At 34.9% G+C, this 18,693-nt stretch overlaps 1 protein-coding gene across 1 annotated transcript in view; it reads left to right on the top strand.

The window, feature by feature from the left end:
- Window positions 1-18,693, top strand: part of NCAPG (non-SMC condensin I complex subunit G) — a 47,176-nt gene that overhangs the window by 4,555 nt on the left and 23,928 nt on the right. The window contains exons 5-13 of the mRNA XM_086406365.1: window positions 183-267; window positions 1,249-1,441; window positions 1,920-2,069; window positions 7,245-7,385; window positions 7,949-8,072; window positions 9,946-10,035; window positions 10,351-10,530; window positions 15,412-15,522; window positions 17,731-17,850. Of these exons, the coding sequence (XP_086262491.1) occupies window positions 183-267; window positions 1,249-1,441; window positions 1,920-2,069; window positions 7,245-7,385; window positions 7,949-8,072; window positions 9,946-10,035; window positions 10,351-10,530; window positions 15,412-15,522; window positions 17,731-17,850 (1,194 nt within the window). The remainder of the gene's footprint in view (window positions 1-182; window positions 268-1,248; window positions 1,442-1,919; window positions 2,070-7,244; window positions 7,386-7,948; window positions 8,073-9,945; window positions 10,036-10,350; window positions 10,531-15,411; window positions 15,523-17,730; window positions 17,851-18,693) is intronic.

The raw sequence follows: 18,693 nt of genomic DNA, 5'->3' as shown, positions 1-18,693 counted from the left end.
AATTGAGATTTTTATGGACAGAGTATAAATAATTTAGGTAGAATCCTATCGCATTATTGTGTGGCCGGGTATTAATTTTTTTGGAGATTGTAGATAATTTTCTTAGGTGAAGGAGATATTACTAGTTATAAAATGCATAAATTATATTGAGTTTAATGGCCATTTTTTACTGTCTCTTAAAGGTTTTAGCTGAAAAGGTTCACATGAGAGCTCTGTCCATTGCTCAGAGAGTAATGCTCCTTCAACAAGGTCTCAATGACCGATCAGGTAATTTAAACATCTTTATACATAAAACTTTAGTAGATTTTGAGGTCAAACTAAAAGGTTTAGGAAAGAGTGTCCTATTAATAAATTAGATCAGGTAAATCTATCATTTCCACAGCCTGTCAAAGTTTATCTAGGTGTATTGTATAGAAGACATTTTTCAAGATCTTGGTTCTTAGAAGTAGCTCAGTTTGTTTTTTTCTGTGTTTGGTGTATGGAGAAACTAGAGTTTAAGGCTGTAAAAATAACCTACGTCAGCAGTAGGGCAGAATCTCTTTTTCAGCCCTCTCTCTTAAAAAAAAAATGCTATCTTATCCCTTTTGTGTATATCCTGCTATGAATGTGTTCTGTACATCTAAAACAAGTAGAAATGGTCAGACCAATGTAACTTCCCTGTTTCCCACCTTTTCTCTTTTACAATTGGAGAACTGACTTACCGCAGTGATACGAGGAATGATATATTTTAAATTTCCAAACCCCATGAGAAGTCTCCAATGGCTTATTTTTGCCACAGCAAGAAAACCTGAGTTTGAAGGACTAATAACTAGGATGACTTTAAAAACTAAGAATAAGGTTTTTCAGTGATATTGCCTGTATGATTCACTACTGCAAATATCAGTTGTATAATACATGAAGTCAGGCAACAAGTGAAATAATAGGTATTATATATAGTCTAACATCTGAAGCCCAATGAACTCAATGAAAGAAGGAATGCACAAATATTAGGCTGTGGTAGTGGTTATATATTTGGTTCTGATCTTTTCCATTTTCACTTGAAAATGAGGATCATAGTGACTTGTGATATCATTCTTTTAATTTTTTCTTTAGTACGCTTTGTTTTGTCTCTGTCTGGTTTCACTTTTGTAGTAAATATCGACTTAAATGTTAACATTGATCTGATAAAAATTAATTAAAGCACAAAAAATATAGGAGATGGAAGCTAGAGGGGAACTTGGTTCACCTATGTTTCCAATGACTTAACAGATGCTGTGAAACAAGCAATGCAGAAGCATCTTCTCCAAGGCTGGTTACGTTTTACTGAAGGAAATATATTAGAGTTGCTTCATCGATTGGATGTGGAAAATTCTTCTGAAGTAGCAGTCTCTGTTCTCAATGCCTTGTTTTCCATGACTCCTCTTAATGAACTGGCAGAAATCTGTAAAAATAATGACGGCAGGTATATAAAGTTCTCATTATTTGAAATATGATAATTGATGAACTTCTGTACTTAAAAGTAGTCCCTTTTACCATTACTTAAGATTGTATCGGCATCTTTTACTGAGACCTCTTAGGTTTTCTTTGCTCTGGTGAATGTCTTTTTTCCCTTTTTTTCCTCATTATATAAGAACTCACCACTTAGACTACTTTCCATTTTTTGTTTTGTTTTATTACTTTTATGTTTGCATTAGGCCTACCATGAAAAGTCCAACAGCATGCATCCCTATTATGTTTGCTTATTTGAGTCTTTCTTTTTCCTTTTTGTCTAACTATCTTCATTCTTTTTTGTGTGGATAAATTAATGACTTTGCAATTAAAGAGGTGGTGGTTATAAATCAAAGCTGCTTATTCCCAGTTTTCTACTCGGTTCAAATTTTTTTTGTGTTCAAATATTCACTGGATATTAAGATATCTTATTCTTTGCTTTTTAAATGAAGGAAATTGATTCCAGCAGATACATTAACTCCTGAATTTGCTTTGTATTGGCGTGTCCTTTGTGAACATTTGAAATCAAAAGGAGAAGAAGGTGAAGAATTTTTAGAGCAGATTTTGCCAGAGCCTGTAGTATATGCAGAGTATTTACTGAGGTAAAAGTTTTCCTTCGGTTTGGACTGTGCTTGTGTTGTACTTGTGTTGTTGTGTGTTAACTTTCCAGCCCCCTCCCTCAGAGCCATGCTTGATTAAGAATAAGTTAAAATCCAGTTTTTTTGACAGACAAGGAAAAATAGGTATGCACACTGAAACTCTAGAGAATATCCTGTGCTGCTCAGTATACTAAAAGACCAAAGTCAGTATGTTTTGGGACATTTTCTTAAAATTGTTCAGACGTGATGATGAACACTTTTTGTAAGGTTGACAATGGTGTACTCCCTTTTGAAATTTGTTGGCAAACCTTTTCTAACTGCCAGGTAGTAAATATATTTAGTAAATATTTCTGTGGGCCAGACTGTCTCTCTCACAGTGACTCAATTTGCTGTGACTCTGCAAAAGCAGCCACAAAATATGTTATGAATAGATCTGGCTGTTTTCTGATAAAACTTTCATTAACTTTTATGGACACTAAAATTTGAATTTCATGTAATTTTCACATGTACATATTTTTACTTATGTATTTATATGTATGTCATATAAAGATGTAAAAATCTTAGCTTTCACGCTGTACAAAAACAAGAAACAGGCTGGATATGGTGCATGGGCAAGCAATAGTTTTCCAATTGACTGGGTGGATCCCTGTGGCCTGTTTTAGTATTTATTAAAATTGTCACTGTTTGGCTTTTTGTTTGTTAGAAAGTTTTTTCAAAATATCTTTTATTTATTTGAATTATCCTGATTTCTACTTAGATCACTTTACAATTATACAAGTAAACTTGTATAAGTAAAACATGAATGCATTGTCAAAAATTCAAATACAGAAGTACATAGAATAAATATGTTTCCTCTTATCTCCTAATTCCTCAATCTCCATAGAGTTGATATCTAAACAGTTTGGGGCATACAATTCCAAACCCTCTTTCTCTGCATTTAGAGACACACATTAAATGCATAATTTTAACACTATAACACAGACTATACGTATCTTTGCTTTTTTTTCAACTACTGATACATGAGATCATTATATATTGGTAGATGCAAATCTATCACAGTTTTAACAGCATGTCACTTCATAGTATGGTGGTAATATTTAATTTGCTCTTCTCTTGATGGTTGATGGACATTTAGGATGTTCTCAGTTTTCACTGATAAAGGTGTCTTAAACTTTCTTTACATTTTTATGTTTGTTTGGGATTTTGTAGAGTTGATTCCAAGAGGTGGAATTGCTGGGCCAAAGGTTATATATATATATTTTTTTAATGAATATTGGTGTGTAGATTTTTTAACTTCATGATTTTGGTTCCCTTTTTTTTTTTTTTTTTTTGACTGCACCTTGTGGGGATCTGGTTGGATCCACTCCAACCAGGGAGTGGACCTGTGCCCCCTTCAGTGGAAGCAGAGAGTCTTAACCACTGGACCACCAGGAAGTCCTGGTTTTGATGCATTTTTTAAAAAAGCTTTTCATACAGTATGAATTATGGGTGTGAATTCTTTTTTGGGGGGAATATAGAATTATGCTTTTGCTTATGAAAGTGAAAGTGTTAGTCATTCAGTCCTATCTGACTCTTTACAACCCCATGAACTGGAACCCACCAGGCTCCTCTGTCCATGGAATTCTCTAGGCCAGAATACTGGAGTAGGTAGCCATTCCCTTCTCCAGGGGATCTTCTAGACCCAGGGATCGAACCCAGGTCTTCCACATTGCAGGCAGATTCTTTACCATTTGAGCCACCAGGAAAGCTTTTGCTTATAGTGGCTCCACATAGAAGTTAGAGAGCAAAGCTAAGAATGTGTTTGAATTTTGTATGCAAAACATTGAACTTAAAAATATCTTAAATATGAGCCAATATGAAGACTTAGAGCTTGAACTCATAGTAACATGAGAAACGTGGGAATCTGCTTAGAGTTTTAATGGTAATTACTTCAGGCTTTAATTGGAATATTCATTATAATGCAGTTTGGGCCATGTTGAAATGTTCCAAAAAGAAATGATTTTTTTTTTAACTTTTTATTTTGTATTGGGATATGGATGGTGAAGGACAGGGCAAGCCTGGTGTGCTGCAGTCCATGGGGTTGCAAAGAGTCGGACACAACTGAACAACTGAACAACAACAAACAGCCGATTAATTATGTTGTGATAGCTCAGGTGAACAGCAAAGGGCCAAAAGGAGTGTTTTTAATGCAGTGTTAAATAACACATGTTTACATAAAAGTAATAAATGCTCATAGATTGAGAAAATACAAGAAAGTATGAGGATATGTTAAATATTTAAATAACAGAGAAAACATCTCAAAGACTGCTTCACAGATTAATTCTTGTGAAGAGTTCAGTTCTTCTGACTTTGAGAGATCAGTGATTTTTATATATCCTTTGTCGCTTTGTAAGTTTTTAATTAATTTACTTGAATCAACTTGTTTTTTTCACTTATGAAAAGATTTAAAGATTATATTTAATTATTGAAATAATACTTAAACAGGATGATTTTCTTTTTTGGAGCAATGTCATTAGATAGGAATAGTTTTCTCAGGAACAGAAGCAAAATGAAATGGAAAAGTTGTTTCTTGATCTCAAATTTTCAGGCATTTTGTAACATTTTCTAACAGGAAGAGTCAGTGACTCTGAATGCTAATAGGAAACAATTTCCTGTTAATTGAGGTGTTCACATAAAGAGAGATTGGGGCTGTTAAATGAGGCTTATTAAATTTGAGTAAGGAAAAGGGACACATACAGTTTTTAGAAAGCTTAAATATAAATTCTTAGTTTTAGAAAAGACTTTCTTGAGTGGTCTCTTCATTACAATGATTACTTGTAAAAATGATTGAGAATAGATGATTTCATGGTAATTAAAAGCGCTGGGTCCATTTTAAGTTCTATTTATGCAGTTTAGGATTTGTAATTACTAATGAAATAACTACTCTAAATTTATTTTTGAAGATACCCAAAATCTTAATGCTATGATGAAAAAGTAAGGAGGGGTCCAAAGTTGAGTGAAGGTTTTTCAGCAACTCTACTGATTTATAGATTTTTATAATTATCAGTTTTGTAGCTGTTGCTTAGTTTCCTGCCAGATTCCAAAAGGTGGCTGATAGGTTTGAAGTTCCTAATATCATTGCTGTGGATTGATGAGCTTTTATTTACTCTTGGCTATAATTTTATGAGTCATTTCATTTATTTGTCATACAGAATTCTGCAGTATCTGTAACTTGATTTTTGTTGACAGTTTAAAATGACACATTTTTCATCTACATTGTTGTTGTTCAGTTGTTTCTGACTCTTTGTGGCCTAATGAGCTGCAGCCCACCAGGCTTCCCGTCCTTCACCATCTTCTGGCACTTGCTCAAACTCAGGTCCACAGAGTCCGTGATGCCATCCAACTATTGTCTTCTTTCGTCCCCTTCTCCTGCCTTCAGTCTTTCCCAGCATCAGGGTCTTTTCTAATGAGTCATTTCATAAATTCCAACCTAATGGCACCTAGTTGTGTAAGTTTAAACTCATAATCTATTTAAACTCTTTCTTTATTTTGCTTTTAAATAGCTTTTTTTGTCCCACAGGAAAAAAAGAACTTCTGGTAAGCTCTTGAATGTTACCTAGGTGCGGGTTGTAAATGACTAATTTAGGCAGTGATAGTAAAAAATTAAAGGGATTCATTCCCTGGTGGCTCAGTGGTTAAGAATCTGCCTGCTAATGCAGAAGCCGCAGGAGATGCACATTTAATCCCTGGGTCAGGAAGTCCCTGGAGGAGGAAATGGCAACCCACTACTCCAGTATTCTTGCTGGGATAATCCCGTATACAGAGGAACCTGGCAGGCTACAGTCCATAGGGTCACAAAGAGTCAGAGAGAGAGAGAGAGAGAGAGAGAGAGAGACACACACACACACACACACACACACACACACACACACACACTAAAAGTGTGGTTGACAGTGCTTGCTTGGTAGCAATTATACTAGAATAAGAGAGAGAGAGAGACACACACACACACACACACACACACACACACACACACACTAAAAGTGTGGTTGACAGTGCTTGCTTGGTAGCAATTATACTAGAATAAGAGAGAGAGACACACACACACACACACACACACACACACACACACACACACTAAAAGTGTGGTTGACAGTGCTTGCTTGGTAGCAATTATACTAGAATAAGAGAGAGAGACACACACACACACACACACACACACACACACACACACACTAAAAGTGTGGTTGACAGTGCTTGCTTGGTAGCAATTATACTAGAATAAGAGAGAGAGACACACACACACACACACACACACACACACACACACACACACTAAAAGTGTGGTTGACAGTGCTTGCTTGGTAGCAATTATACTAGAATAAGAGAGAGAGACACACACACACACACACACACACACACACACACACACACACACACACACACTAAAAGTGTGGTTGACAGTGCTTGCTTGGTAGCAATTATACTAGAATAAGAACAGTATAGTGGTTAATAGGACCCTAAGCAAGGACTGTAGCCCACCAGGCTCCTCTGTCCATGGAATTCTCCAGTCAAGAATACTGGAATGGATAGCCATTTCCCTCTCTAGGGGATATTCCTGACCCAGGGATCCAACCCAGGTCTCCTGCATTATAGGCAGATTCTTTACCATCTGAACCACCAGGAAGGCCCTCAGGCAAGGTAATACAAATTCATGAAGTTTTTTTCCAGTTTTTTTAAAAGGTCATTGTGTTCATGGGTAACAACATAATTTTTATTTATACTATTATTCTTTTAAACAAAATAATGATTAAGGATGATGAGGGAAGACAGGCTCTTTCTGAATAATTGTATTTTTGAAGAAGAGATTTAGAACTTTCTAATTGAGAATACTAGTGACATTGAAATCATTAGTTATATTAAGAGATATAAATATGTACCTTTTGAAAATTTCCCATAGGAAATGTATTTTTAATGAAAATATATTTCCAGGGTCTTTTGAATCAAGCCAGTAAGTTCATGAAAGTTCATGACAATAACACAGAATTTAGTTTCTAAATCACATTAGTATCACATGGTATAAAATGTCCATATATAGATCTTGGGACTGATAAGGGTATAAAATGATCCTTTTCTCACTTAATGGGGAGCTGTTAAATGTTTTGTAACAAATTCTACATTTTATTGTGCTTGTTTTAGTTATATTCAAAGCATTCCAGTTGTTACTGAAGAACAGAGAGGTGATTTTTCCTATATTGGCAATTTGATGACAAAAGAATTCATAGGTCAACAATTAATTCTAATTATCAAGTCTTTGGATACCAATGAAGAAGGAGGAAGGTACATTTAAATGTTAACTCTTGTTCTAATTTGCTCTCCTAATAGTCTTTGTTAAAATACAGTCATATTACCATATGATTAAATGTATTTAACCTAGGTCTCTAAAATATTATATGAAGTTTTTTCTTTCCTCTTGTATATATAATACATATATGGAGTATATAAACGAAAATATGTACTGTCTCTGTTTCTCTTCTCTGTTATATGTATATGGAAATAAGAGTTTCTAATTCAGTTTCATCAGAATAAACAATAAAGTTGCAGGTTTTTGCTTAAAATTTTCTGTTAGTATTATTAGTCCTCTTTATAATAAATATGGTATAAATTATTTGAATCACATGGTATTTTGTCATTTCATCATGTTGATTTATGAAAGATTATTAGGGTCATTTATAAATTTTTTTTTTCAGAATGTGAATTTTGGCTTAAAGTCTATACATATATTTTTGTACCTAAAGATAAATATAAAAAAGAATTAAGACAAGTTAAGTCTGCAGAATAGGTTGAAATATAATGTGTTTCTCTTTTTGTATTGAAATTAAAATAATTCTTCTTGAATTTAGGAAACGACTACTGGGTATCTTACAGGAGATTCTTACTCTACCTACCACCCCAATATCCCTAATTTCTTTTCTTGTTGAGAGACTGCTCCACATCATTATAGATGATAATAAAAGAATACAAATTGTAAGTAATTTTCTTCATTGGTGATAGAAATAAAAGATTTTGGTCAATAGCATTGAGTGTTAATTGTGTTTTCAGTGCTTTTGGCTTTATTTGTCTTTAATTGCTTTTGTTTTAGTTTTGTCTCTGTGAAGCTTTTGAACTTCTTAAAACCCAGTCCCTTTCACACACACGTTTTAAAAAATATTTCTTTTCTTCTCTTACTGTGCCTGTCATTGTGTTGATTCAGTTTGAAATGGAGCAGTTTAGGGAAGGCGTGGCATAGGCATTGGTTGCTAGGTTTGAGAGCCAGCTGAATTTATACATTTGTTGTTGTTCAGTTGCCAAGTTGTTTCCGACTCTTAGTGACCCCATGGACTGCATGCAGCACACCAGGCTTCCCTGTCCCTCACCATCTCCCAGAGTTTGCCCAAATTCATGTCCATTGAATCGGTGATGCATCCAACCATCTCATCCTCTGTCGCCCTCTTCTGTCTTCTATCTTTCCCAGCATCAGCGTCTTTTCCAGTGAGTTGGCTGTTCACATCAGGTGGCCAAAGTTTTGGAGTTTCTGCTTCAGTATCGGTCCTTCCAAAGAGTATTCAGGGTTGATTTCCTTTAAGATGGACTGGTTTGATTTTGATTTCCAAGGACTCTCAAGAGTCTTCTCCAGCACCACAGTTTGAAAGCATCAATTCTTCGGCTCTCTGGCATCTTTATTGTCCAGCTCTTACATCCGCACATGACTACTGGAAAAACCATAGCTTCAGCTATATGGACCTTTGTTGGCAAAGTGATGTCTTTGCTTTTTAATAAACTGTCTAGGTTTGTCAAGGCTTTCCCACCAAGTAGTTGTCTTCTAATTTCATGTCTATAGTCATCATCCCCTGTGATTTTAGAGACCAAGAAAAGGAAATCTGTCACTGCTTCCACCTTTTCCCCTTCTATTAGCCATGAAGTGATGGAACCAGGTGCCATGATCTTATTTTTCTTAATATTGAGTTTTAAGCCAGTTTTTTACTCTCCTCCTTCACCCTCATTAAGAGGCTCTTTAGTTCCTCTTCACTTTGGGTTCATTTCCCATTTTATGCTTGGTAAATAAGTATCTTTATTTTTGGTAAAGTGCTTGATAAATAAGTATCTTAAAAATAAGTATATTTTTTTTAGATAAAATATTTTATTTTTTAAAATTTATATTACTATTTTCAAGTACTGTTATTTTTCTCTGGGGTATTCTAAAAAACAGACTTGTATCATTGATTTTCATAAAATTGTAAATCACAAGTTATTCAAAGGTTGTCTTTTCCAGCCCTTCCTTATACAGATAATATATAAATTCCTTCTACAACATTGCCAATTAGTGGTTATACAGCACCTGTTTAATGTACCTTCATTAGGGATGCAACTTTTTCCTGAATCTGCCAACTCCGGTGCCTAGTGTCTGAAAGGAAAGTGTTTAGTTTGCTGTCATTCTGCCTCGTGCACCCAAAGGAAGAATTAACGAGTATTCTTATTTTTGTGTTCCACTCCCATTGTAGCTTAACAAGAGAGGGAGTTGAGGATTAGAGGCAGAAAATTTTAATTTTATGGTACCTAAGATTACAGGCTTTTTTCATTTTTTTTTCTGTTTCTAAGCATTGTATGAAAGAGAATTTATCTTCAGTGTCTATATGCCTATTTACCTTCCCATATTAAGAGTTTTTTAGTCAGATGTATTGTTTGGTCATTTTTTTCTAAAATTGTGTAGGAAATAGAATGTGTGCCATTTTTGCTTATATGTTTTGCTCTATTTTTCAAAAGATTGTGGATACTGTTTGGAGTTTTGTGTAACAGTTGAATGTCATTTTCTGTTGTATAGCATATATTAAAACATTTATTCTGAATTATAATTTATCAGGTTACAGAAATTATCTCAGAGATTCGGGCACCCATTGTTACTGTTGCTGTTAATAATGATCCAGCTGATGCAAGAAAGAAAGAGCTTAAGGTAACTCTTCTAAATCAAAGAAATACTTGACTAGAATGTATGTGTGCAAGTCTTTTATTTCTTGTACATTTTCAAAATTTCTCTCACAAAGTTAAATTATAGATTAACTATTAAACTATGAGTATCAAGATGTTATCAGATTATGTGAGTTGAAAGATTTTCCAGTCTGTTTCAGGAAGACTACAACTTTTTCTGTATGTGCCCGACTGATTAAACTTGTAGATGGTTGAGATGTTAATAATGCTGTTTAGTTTGCTACAGATTTTGTATTAATTGTTTTTGTTTGGTGTTTATACAATTTATATCTTTTCTTAGATGGCCGAAATAAAAGTTAAACTTATTGAGGCAAAAGACTCTTTGGAAAATTGCATTACCTTACAGGATTTTCATCGAGCATCAGAATTAAAAGAAGAAATAAAAGCATTAGAGGATGCCAAAATAAACCTTTTGAAAGAGACAGAGCAACATGAAATGAAAGAAGTCCACATAGAGAAGGTATAGATAACTTTTTTACAGTAAATTTCAGCTGCTATTAATTATCATAATTAAACCTTGTTTGCTTAATTTAGCTGCCAGAATATATTCCCTTTGGAAGGATTTTTAACAGTACCATGAAATAATATGAAAATTATATTTTTCTGCCAGTTCCTTTCTGTTTTGGACTTCAAAAAGCTTTAATGAACTTTAATTATTATAGCTAGGACTTTATTTGATTTGCTCCCTTGTCATGCTAATCCCTAGGATCTAAAGTCTTTCTTGCTTGCCAAGGAAAATTGCCTTCCAGTGGTTTCCTTCACTTTGTTTTTTGTTTTAGTTTGTCTTGAATGATTTAGAAAAGGAAAATGCATGTTTCCCTTATTTGTGGAAGACTCATGATCTTTCCACTGCTAGGAGAAGAATGTCTATAGTAACAATACTGTTACACATATTATTTTAATTACTCTTTGGTTTTAGAAAAAGCTAAGTAACTTTGTTATTTTAAATGAGATACTATATAAACTAGGTAACTAATAAAAACCTGCTGTATAGCATGGGCAACTCTTCTCAGTACTCTGTAATGGCCTCTGATTATTCTCATGAAGAGAAAGCTGGATAGAGAAGAGTTCTGTACAGGGGAGTTTTGTGAGTTATGTCATTGAGTTCTGTAGCCATAGACTTCCCTGCTCTAACACCCCACCTTCCCAATGGATATGCCTGAATTTTATTTTCATGGTTAATAGTTATTTCTTTTGTTTGACAAATTCAATGGGCTTTTAAATTTGAGGAGAAAATTTAAAGCAAAAATTGAAAATGGAAACTGAGAAAAGATATAAACTGCAGATCTGAATTAGAGAAATTTTAACTAAGGTGATCTGTCATGATTAATATTATCTGTTTAACTTTACTTGCTTTGACCATTTCTGTGTTCATTTGTCCTATTTAAGGGTTATGAATCTGCTACAGTATAATCACAGTATAGTGTAATAAATGCTATAGCCAGGTAAGGGTAGGAGAGGCATCTAAACCACATAGTGTGGTGTTGACTTCTCCAGAAGAATAAATGTTTAAACTTGAGATTTGAAAAATAATTTTTAAGCTAGTAGTTACAGGATTCTTTTGTATGTGTGTGTTGTGGGGGCGGGGATTTTCCTGAGTGTGAATTCATTTGATTCTCACTATGACCTAGTGGAATTAGTACAATTATCCTCATTTTATAGAAGGCAAGTAACTTGCCTGAGGTTATATAGATAGTAAATGGTGGAGGCAGGATTCAGACCCAGGCATGTGGCTTTCGTTGTGCTTTTACTGAACTCTATCATCTCTCTGCAATGAGTTAGAGGAATGTTATAGGCAGATGGAGTGACATATGTGAAGGCCCAGAAGTTAAAGAGTACCTGTTATGTTAAAAAAACTTAAGGTCCATGTGACTATAGAATTGACGGAAAGAGGTAAGAGATAAACCTGGGGGAAAAATTAAGGGCCAATTCATGTAAGGCCTTGTATAAGCGATCTTTTAAAAATTGTGCCTTACCCAAAGATCATGTTGTTGTTCAACTGCTAAATTGTATCCAACTCTTTGCAACCCCATGGACTGCATGCGGCATGCCAGGCTTCCCTGTCCTTCACTATCTCCTGGAGTTTCCTCAAACTCAGTCCATTGAGTTGGTGATGCCATCCAACCATCTCATCCTCTGTCATCCCCTTCTCTTCCTGCCTTCAATCTTTCCCAGCATGAGTCTTTTCCAGTGAGTCAGCTTTTCACATCAGATGGCCAAATATTGGATCTTTAGCTTCAGCATCAGTCCTTCCAAAGAATATTCAGGGTTGATTTCCTTTATGATTGACTGGTTTGATCTCCTTGCAGTCCAAAGGACTCTCAAGAGTAGTCTCCAGCACCACAGTTTGAAAGCATCAATTCTTCAGTGCTCTGCCTTCTTTATGTTCCAACTCTCACATCCATACATGACTATTGGAAAAACCATAGCTCTGACTAGGTGGACCTTTATTGGCAAAGTGACGTTTGCTTTTTAATACACTGTCTAGGTTGGTCATAGCTTTTCATGAAATTAAAAGAAAGTGTCTTTTAATTTAATTTCATGACTGCAGTCACTATTCGCAGTGATTTTGGAGTCCAAGAAAATAGAAGTCTGTCACTGTTTCCATTTTTCCCTCATCTGTTTGCCATGAAGCAATGAGATGGGATGTCATGATCTTTGTTTTTTGAATATTGAGTTTTAAGCCAGCTTTTTCATTCTCCTCTTTCACCTTCATTAAGAGGCTTTTGAGTTCCTCTTCGCTTTCTGCCATTAGGGTGGTATCATGTGTATATCTGAGGTTGTTGATATTTCTCCTGGCAGTCTTGATTCCAGCTTCTGCTTCATCTGGCCCAGCATTTCAAAATATGTACTCTGCAATAGAAGTTAAATAAGCAGGGTGACAATATACAGCTTTGATGTACTCCTTTCCCAATTTTGAATCAGTTCATTGTTCCATGTCTGGTTGTAACTGTTGCTTCATGACCTTCATACAGGTTTCTCAGGAGGTAGGTAAGGTGGTCTGGTAGTCCCATCTCTAAGAATTTTCCAGACTTTGTTATACTTCACACAGTCAAAGGCTTTAGCGTAGTCAAATAAGCAGAAGTAGATGTTTTTCCGGAATTCTCTTGCTTTTTCTGTGATCCAGTGGATATTGGCCATTTGATCTCTGATTCTTCTGCCTTTTCTACATCCAGCTTGTACATCTGGAAGTTCTTGGTTCATGTACTGTTGAAGGTTATCTTGAAGGATTTTGAGCATTACCTTGCTACCTTATGAAATGAGCACAATTGTGTGGTAGTTTGAGCATTCTTTGGCAATGCCCTTTTTTGGGATTGGAATGAAAACTGACCTTTTCTAGTTTTGTGGCCACTGCTGAGTTTTCCAGATTTGCTGACATTGGTGCAGCACTTTAACAGTGTGTCGTCTTTTAGGATTTTAAATAGCTCAGCTGAAATTCCATCACGTCCACTAGCTTTCCTCATAGTAATGCTTCCTAAGGCCCACTTGACTTCACACTCCAGGATGTTTGGCTCTAGGTGAGTGACCACACCATTGTGGTTATCCCAGTCATTAAGACCTTTTTTGTATAGTTCTGTTTATTCTTGCCACCTCTTCTTAATCTCTTCTGCTTCTGTTATGTCTTTGCCATTTCTGTCCTTTATTGTACCCATCCTTACATGAAATGTTCCCTGGGTATCTCCAGTTTTCTTGAAGAGATTGCTAGTGTTTTCCGTCCTTTTGTTCTGTTCCTTTGCATTGTTCTCTGAACAAGGTTCTTTTATTTCTCCTTGCTATTCTTTGGAACTCTGCATTCAGTTGGGTATGTCTTTCCCTTTCTTTGCCTTTCACTTCTCTCTTCTTTTCTCAGCTATTTGTAAGGCTGCCTCAGACAACCGTTTTGCCTTGTTGCATTTCTTTTTCTTTGGGATGGTTTTTGTCACTGCCTTCTGTACAGTGTTACAAACCTCCACCTATAGTTCTGTAGACACTCTGTATCAGATCTAATCCCTTGAATCTACTTGTCACTTCCACTGTATAATCATAAGAAATTTGATTTAGGTCATACCTGAATGGCCTAGTGGTTTCCCTTACTTTCTTTAATTTAAGTTTGAATTTTGTAATAAGGATCTCATTATCTGAGCTACAGTCAGCTCCCCCGGTCTTGTTTTTGCTGACTGTGTAGAGCTTCTCCATCTTCAGCTGCAAAGAATATTAATCAATCTGATTTTGGTATCAACCATCTGATGATGTCTATATGTAGAGTTGTCTCTTGTGTTTTTGAAAGAGGGTGTTTGCTATGATAGTGCTTTCTCTTGGAAAAACTCTCTTAGCTGTTTCCCTGCTTCATTTTCTAGTCAAAGACCAAACTTGCCTGTTACTCCAGGTACGTCTTGACTTCCTACTTTTGCATTCCAATCCCCTATGAAGAAAAGGACATCTTTTTTTGAGTTCGTTCTAGAACGTCTTGTAGGTCTTCATAGAACCATTCGACTTCAGCTTCTTCAGAGTTAGTGGTTAGGGCATATAGACTTGGATTACTGTGATTTTGAATGGTTTTCGTTGGAAACAAACCAAGATCATTCTGTCATTTTTGAGATTGCACCCAAGTACTGCGTTTCAGATTCTTTTGTTGACTATGAGGGCTTCTCTGTTTCTTCTAAGGGAGTCTTGTCCACAGTAGTGGATACAATGGTCATCTGAATTAAATTCACCCATTCCTGTCCATTTTAGCTCAGTGATTCTTAAAATGTCGATGTTTACTCTTGGCATCTGTTTGACCACATTGACCTTTTAAAGATCATGGTGTAGAACTAAAAATGAGATTTATGTCTTACGAAGATCACTGTTACTCAGGAAATTCATTTCATGCAGACATACTAGTTTGAAGACTTAGAGTAATGTAGTATTGAGATGATTGTGGTCTGAACATGATGATGGGGGATATGGAAAGAAGTCATGGATTTGAAACATATTTTGAAATTAGTAACAGGGAGAGCAGTGAGTCAGGAGTGTATCCTAGGTCTTTTGGTTTGGATGGCTGGGTAGATGGCAGCAGTTTATGGATGTTGCTCGGGAGGAGGGATGTAGGTAATAATTAGTTCCCTTTTGGCCATTTTGAGTTTAAAAAGCCTGTTGGACGTACAAGAGGAAATGTCTTATGGCAGTTTTCTATATGAAAATGAAACTTTAGAAAATAGTTGAACTAGCTCATAAATGGTAAATCATGTGAATGGTTAAAGTTGTTCAGGGAATGTGTATAGAGACATGTCTTAGACAAAAAAACTCTAAGAAAGTAAATATTTGAGAGGTGGGCAGACTATATTCTTACTAACACAGAATATCTTGTGTTTTGTTTTAGAATGATGCTGAAACCCTACAGAAGTGTCTTATTTTATGCTATGAACTATTGAAGCAGATGTCCACTTCAACAGGTATAGGTGCAACCATGGATGGCATCATTGAATCTTTGGTATGTTGAAAGAAATAATGTAGTGGCTGCTTCATATTGTGAGAATTAAATTAAGATAATGCATGTAAAAGACCTGGTATGTAAGTTATAATTCTTTTAGAAAGTTTGAAAAAATTATACTGGCAAGAGATGCAGAATATCTTCATTTTTTGAATAGTAAGGAATACTGAGATACAATAGTAATATTTAAAGTACCAGAATCTTACCGTGTAGAAAGACTGAGAAAGTTACATTGTAAGCCTTGTGAAAGGAATTTGTTTATTACTGCATATTTAAGAGACTTCTTACTAAAGAAACCCTTCATAGGTAATCTCCATTTTACTCAGGAGAGGGATATAAATTCTGCAAGCCTTAGAACAACATTGTCTGATAGAAATATAATGCAAACCACCTGTTAACTTTAAATTTTCTAGTAGCTGCATTTAAAAATTAAAAAGAAACGTGAAATTAATTTTAATATATTTAACTCAATATACCCCAAATATTATAATTTCATCAGTTAGTCGATATAAAAATTATGTTCTTTTCTTCATACTAAGTCTTAAAGCACATCTCAATCTGGACAAATCAAATTTCAAATATTCAGTAGCCACGTGGTTAATGGTGATGGTATTAGACATGCAGCTTTAGAGTATTTTTTTAATATTGCTGCTTATCCATAGCAAATTTTAAATGTATCCAAGCTCTTCCAGGATTTTCCCCAAGGTTTTTTCACTTGGGATTAGTGAAAAACAGCCAACAATTGTGATCTAAAATCTAGTTCCTTGGATTGTCATGAGTTTGTCAATATAGTAAAGAGATCTGATTATTATTTACAACAGTCCAGAGTTGATTAAAACTAGATCTATTAAATCTCCAGAATTTAGTTTTAATTTTAAGGAAGAAGATGTCTCTAGTGAAAAGTGATATTTTAAAATTCTGCTGTGTGCTTTATGTTTGGTTCTGTTGCAGGAGAATGATAAATTATGGTATAATTAACTACACAATTGAAACAATAGTTACAAAGACATATATATGTGTGGGAAAACACATACAATATTGAGAAAATAAAGAATACAAAATTGAATGGTCATAATGATTTTAAATATATAAAAGTAATCTGTCTAAAGATTGGAAGAGTAAGGTATTTAGATATAGGAGTAATAATATTTTAATGGAATTACTGTGCTTTAAAAATGAAAGTGAGTGAATATTAATTTTATAATAAATATAAATAATATTGTTTATTATAGTGTATTATGTACTATACATTCAGTATTGGGGATAGAGTATACATGATTTACAAAACACATGTAGACTGCCCTTGGTAGATCTTTTGGTCAAGTGAGAGGGGACATGAATCAAATAAACAAGTGAAAGCTTATGCCATTGATAATTGCTATGAAGAAAAGCTTTATGGTCATATGTTAACTTAAGATAATGAGTTTCATCTGTTCATGGAGGGTGACCTTGAGGTGATATTTGAGTGGGCACATTAAGTATGTGAAAAAGGAAGGGAAGAATGGTAGATTTACTCTTGTGAATACTGTAGCCACCAGCAACATGTGGATATTAAAAACCTGTGACTGTTAAAAACTATTCTAAATATATATATATTTATAAATGTAAAAATACATTGGGTTTCAAAGACTTAGTACAAGCAACATAAGTTATCTCACTTTTATAAAATATTTTTGAAACCACAGCTAAAAATATTATCTTGATTTTAAAATATTGGTTACATGTGTTGATAATAGTTTATTTATTTTGGAATAAAATGTAATGTGGCTATTAGAAAATTTAAAATGACATATGTAACTTGCATTATGTCCCTAGTGGATAGCACCAATTGGGAGACATTGAAATCAGATCAATTGAATAAACAAGAGCAAGGGATAGTGTGTTATGAGATGATACTGGGAAAGACTACACAATATGGACTACACAAAGAGACACAATATGTCTCTTTGAGCACTAGGAAGCCATTGAATCAGTTTTGTCAGGTGGAGGGAATATAAGGACTATATTTTGCTCTGACTGTATTCTTATGTTTTAGCAATTTACTATTTACTTTTTTGAGTTAATAGACTATATATGGAAATGTAGATCTATGAGGAAAAAGTAGATGTATGAGGTCTTACAGAAATTTTCATTTTGACCACCTTTTTAATATACTGTTTTAAATTTTTTCCTCTAGTCAAAATTATTTTAATTTCTAATTCATTTTAGATTCTTCCTGGAATAATAAATGTTCATCCTGTAGTAAGAAATTTGGCTGTACTGTGTTTGGGATGCTGTGGACTGCAGAATCAGGATTTTGCAAGTAAACACTTTGTATTACTCTTGCAGGTAAGATTTATCACGTGATTAAAATCTTGATTATACTTACTGAAATAAATACTCAATATGTCTGAATGTGCTAGTATTATAAGTTTAATCTATTCCAGGGCTTATTGATGTTGATGATGATGGATGACTTTTAGGAACTCAGTTTTTAATCTTTTGATTTTTCTGTTATTAAAAATCTTTGGTAGAGGATGAAATGTCAATTATTTAAGGTTATTTTAAAATTAATCATACAGCAAATTATATTGAGTGCATATAATATGCCCTGCATTATTCTAACTTAGGAAAAAATAAAATAGGTAATGAAAAACACAAGATAAAAGTTTCAGAGGAAATACACAGTGGAAAATAAACAGTAAATAGTATGTCAGATGGAAAAAAAGCAGAGGAAGGAAATCAAGACTGGGAATAGGGAGTGGGAGTAGTTTGATCCAGAAAGACATCACTAATAAGTCGAAATTTGGGCCATTACCAGAGAGGAGTGAGAATGAACTGTGTAGATCTGGGTTAAGAAGTTTCCAAAGAGAGGGAAGAGCAGTGCGGGGGCCCTGCAGTACGACTTTGCTTTACATGTTCAAGGACCAGGACCTCATATGGCTAGGGCAGACTGAGCAAAGGGAAGAATAGTAGAAGAAAGAGTTTGTAGGTAGCTGACATCCATGTCTTTAGGGATGTCTAGCAATGGCACCCCACTCCAGTACCCTTGCCTGGAAAATCCCATGGACGGAGGAGCCTGGTAGGCTGCAGTCCATGGGGTCGCTAGGAGTCGGACACGACTGAGCGACTTCCCTTTCACTTTTCACTTTCCTGCATTGGAGAGGGAAATGGCAACCCACTCCAGTGTTC

This window comes from Bos grunniens, chromosome 6, assembly GCF_055505025.1.
Source record: "Bos grunniens cultivar Pamir isolate PY7600 chromosome 6, Bosgru_T2T1.0, whole genome shotgun sequence".
Classification (NCBI taxonomy): Eukaryota; Metazoa; Chordata; class Mammalia; order Artiodactyla; family Bovidae; genus Bos; species Bos grunniens.
The sequence above is the reverse complement of the archived record's forward strand: the minus strand, read 5'-3'. Positions and strand labels throughout refer to the sequence as shown.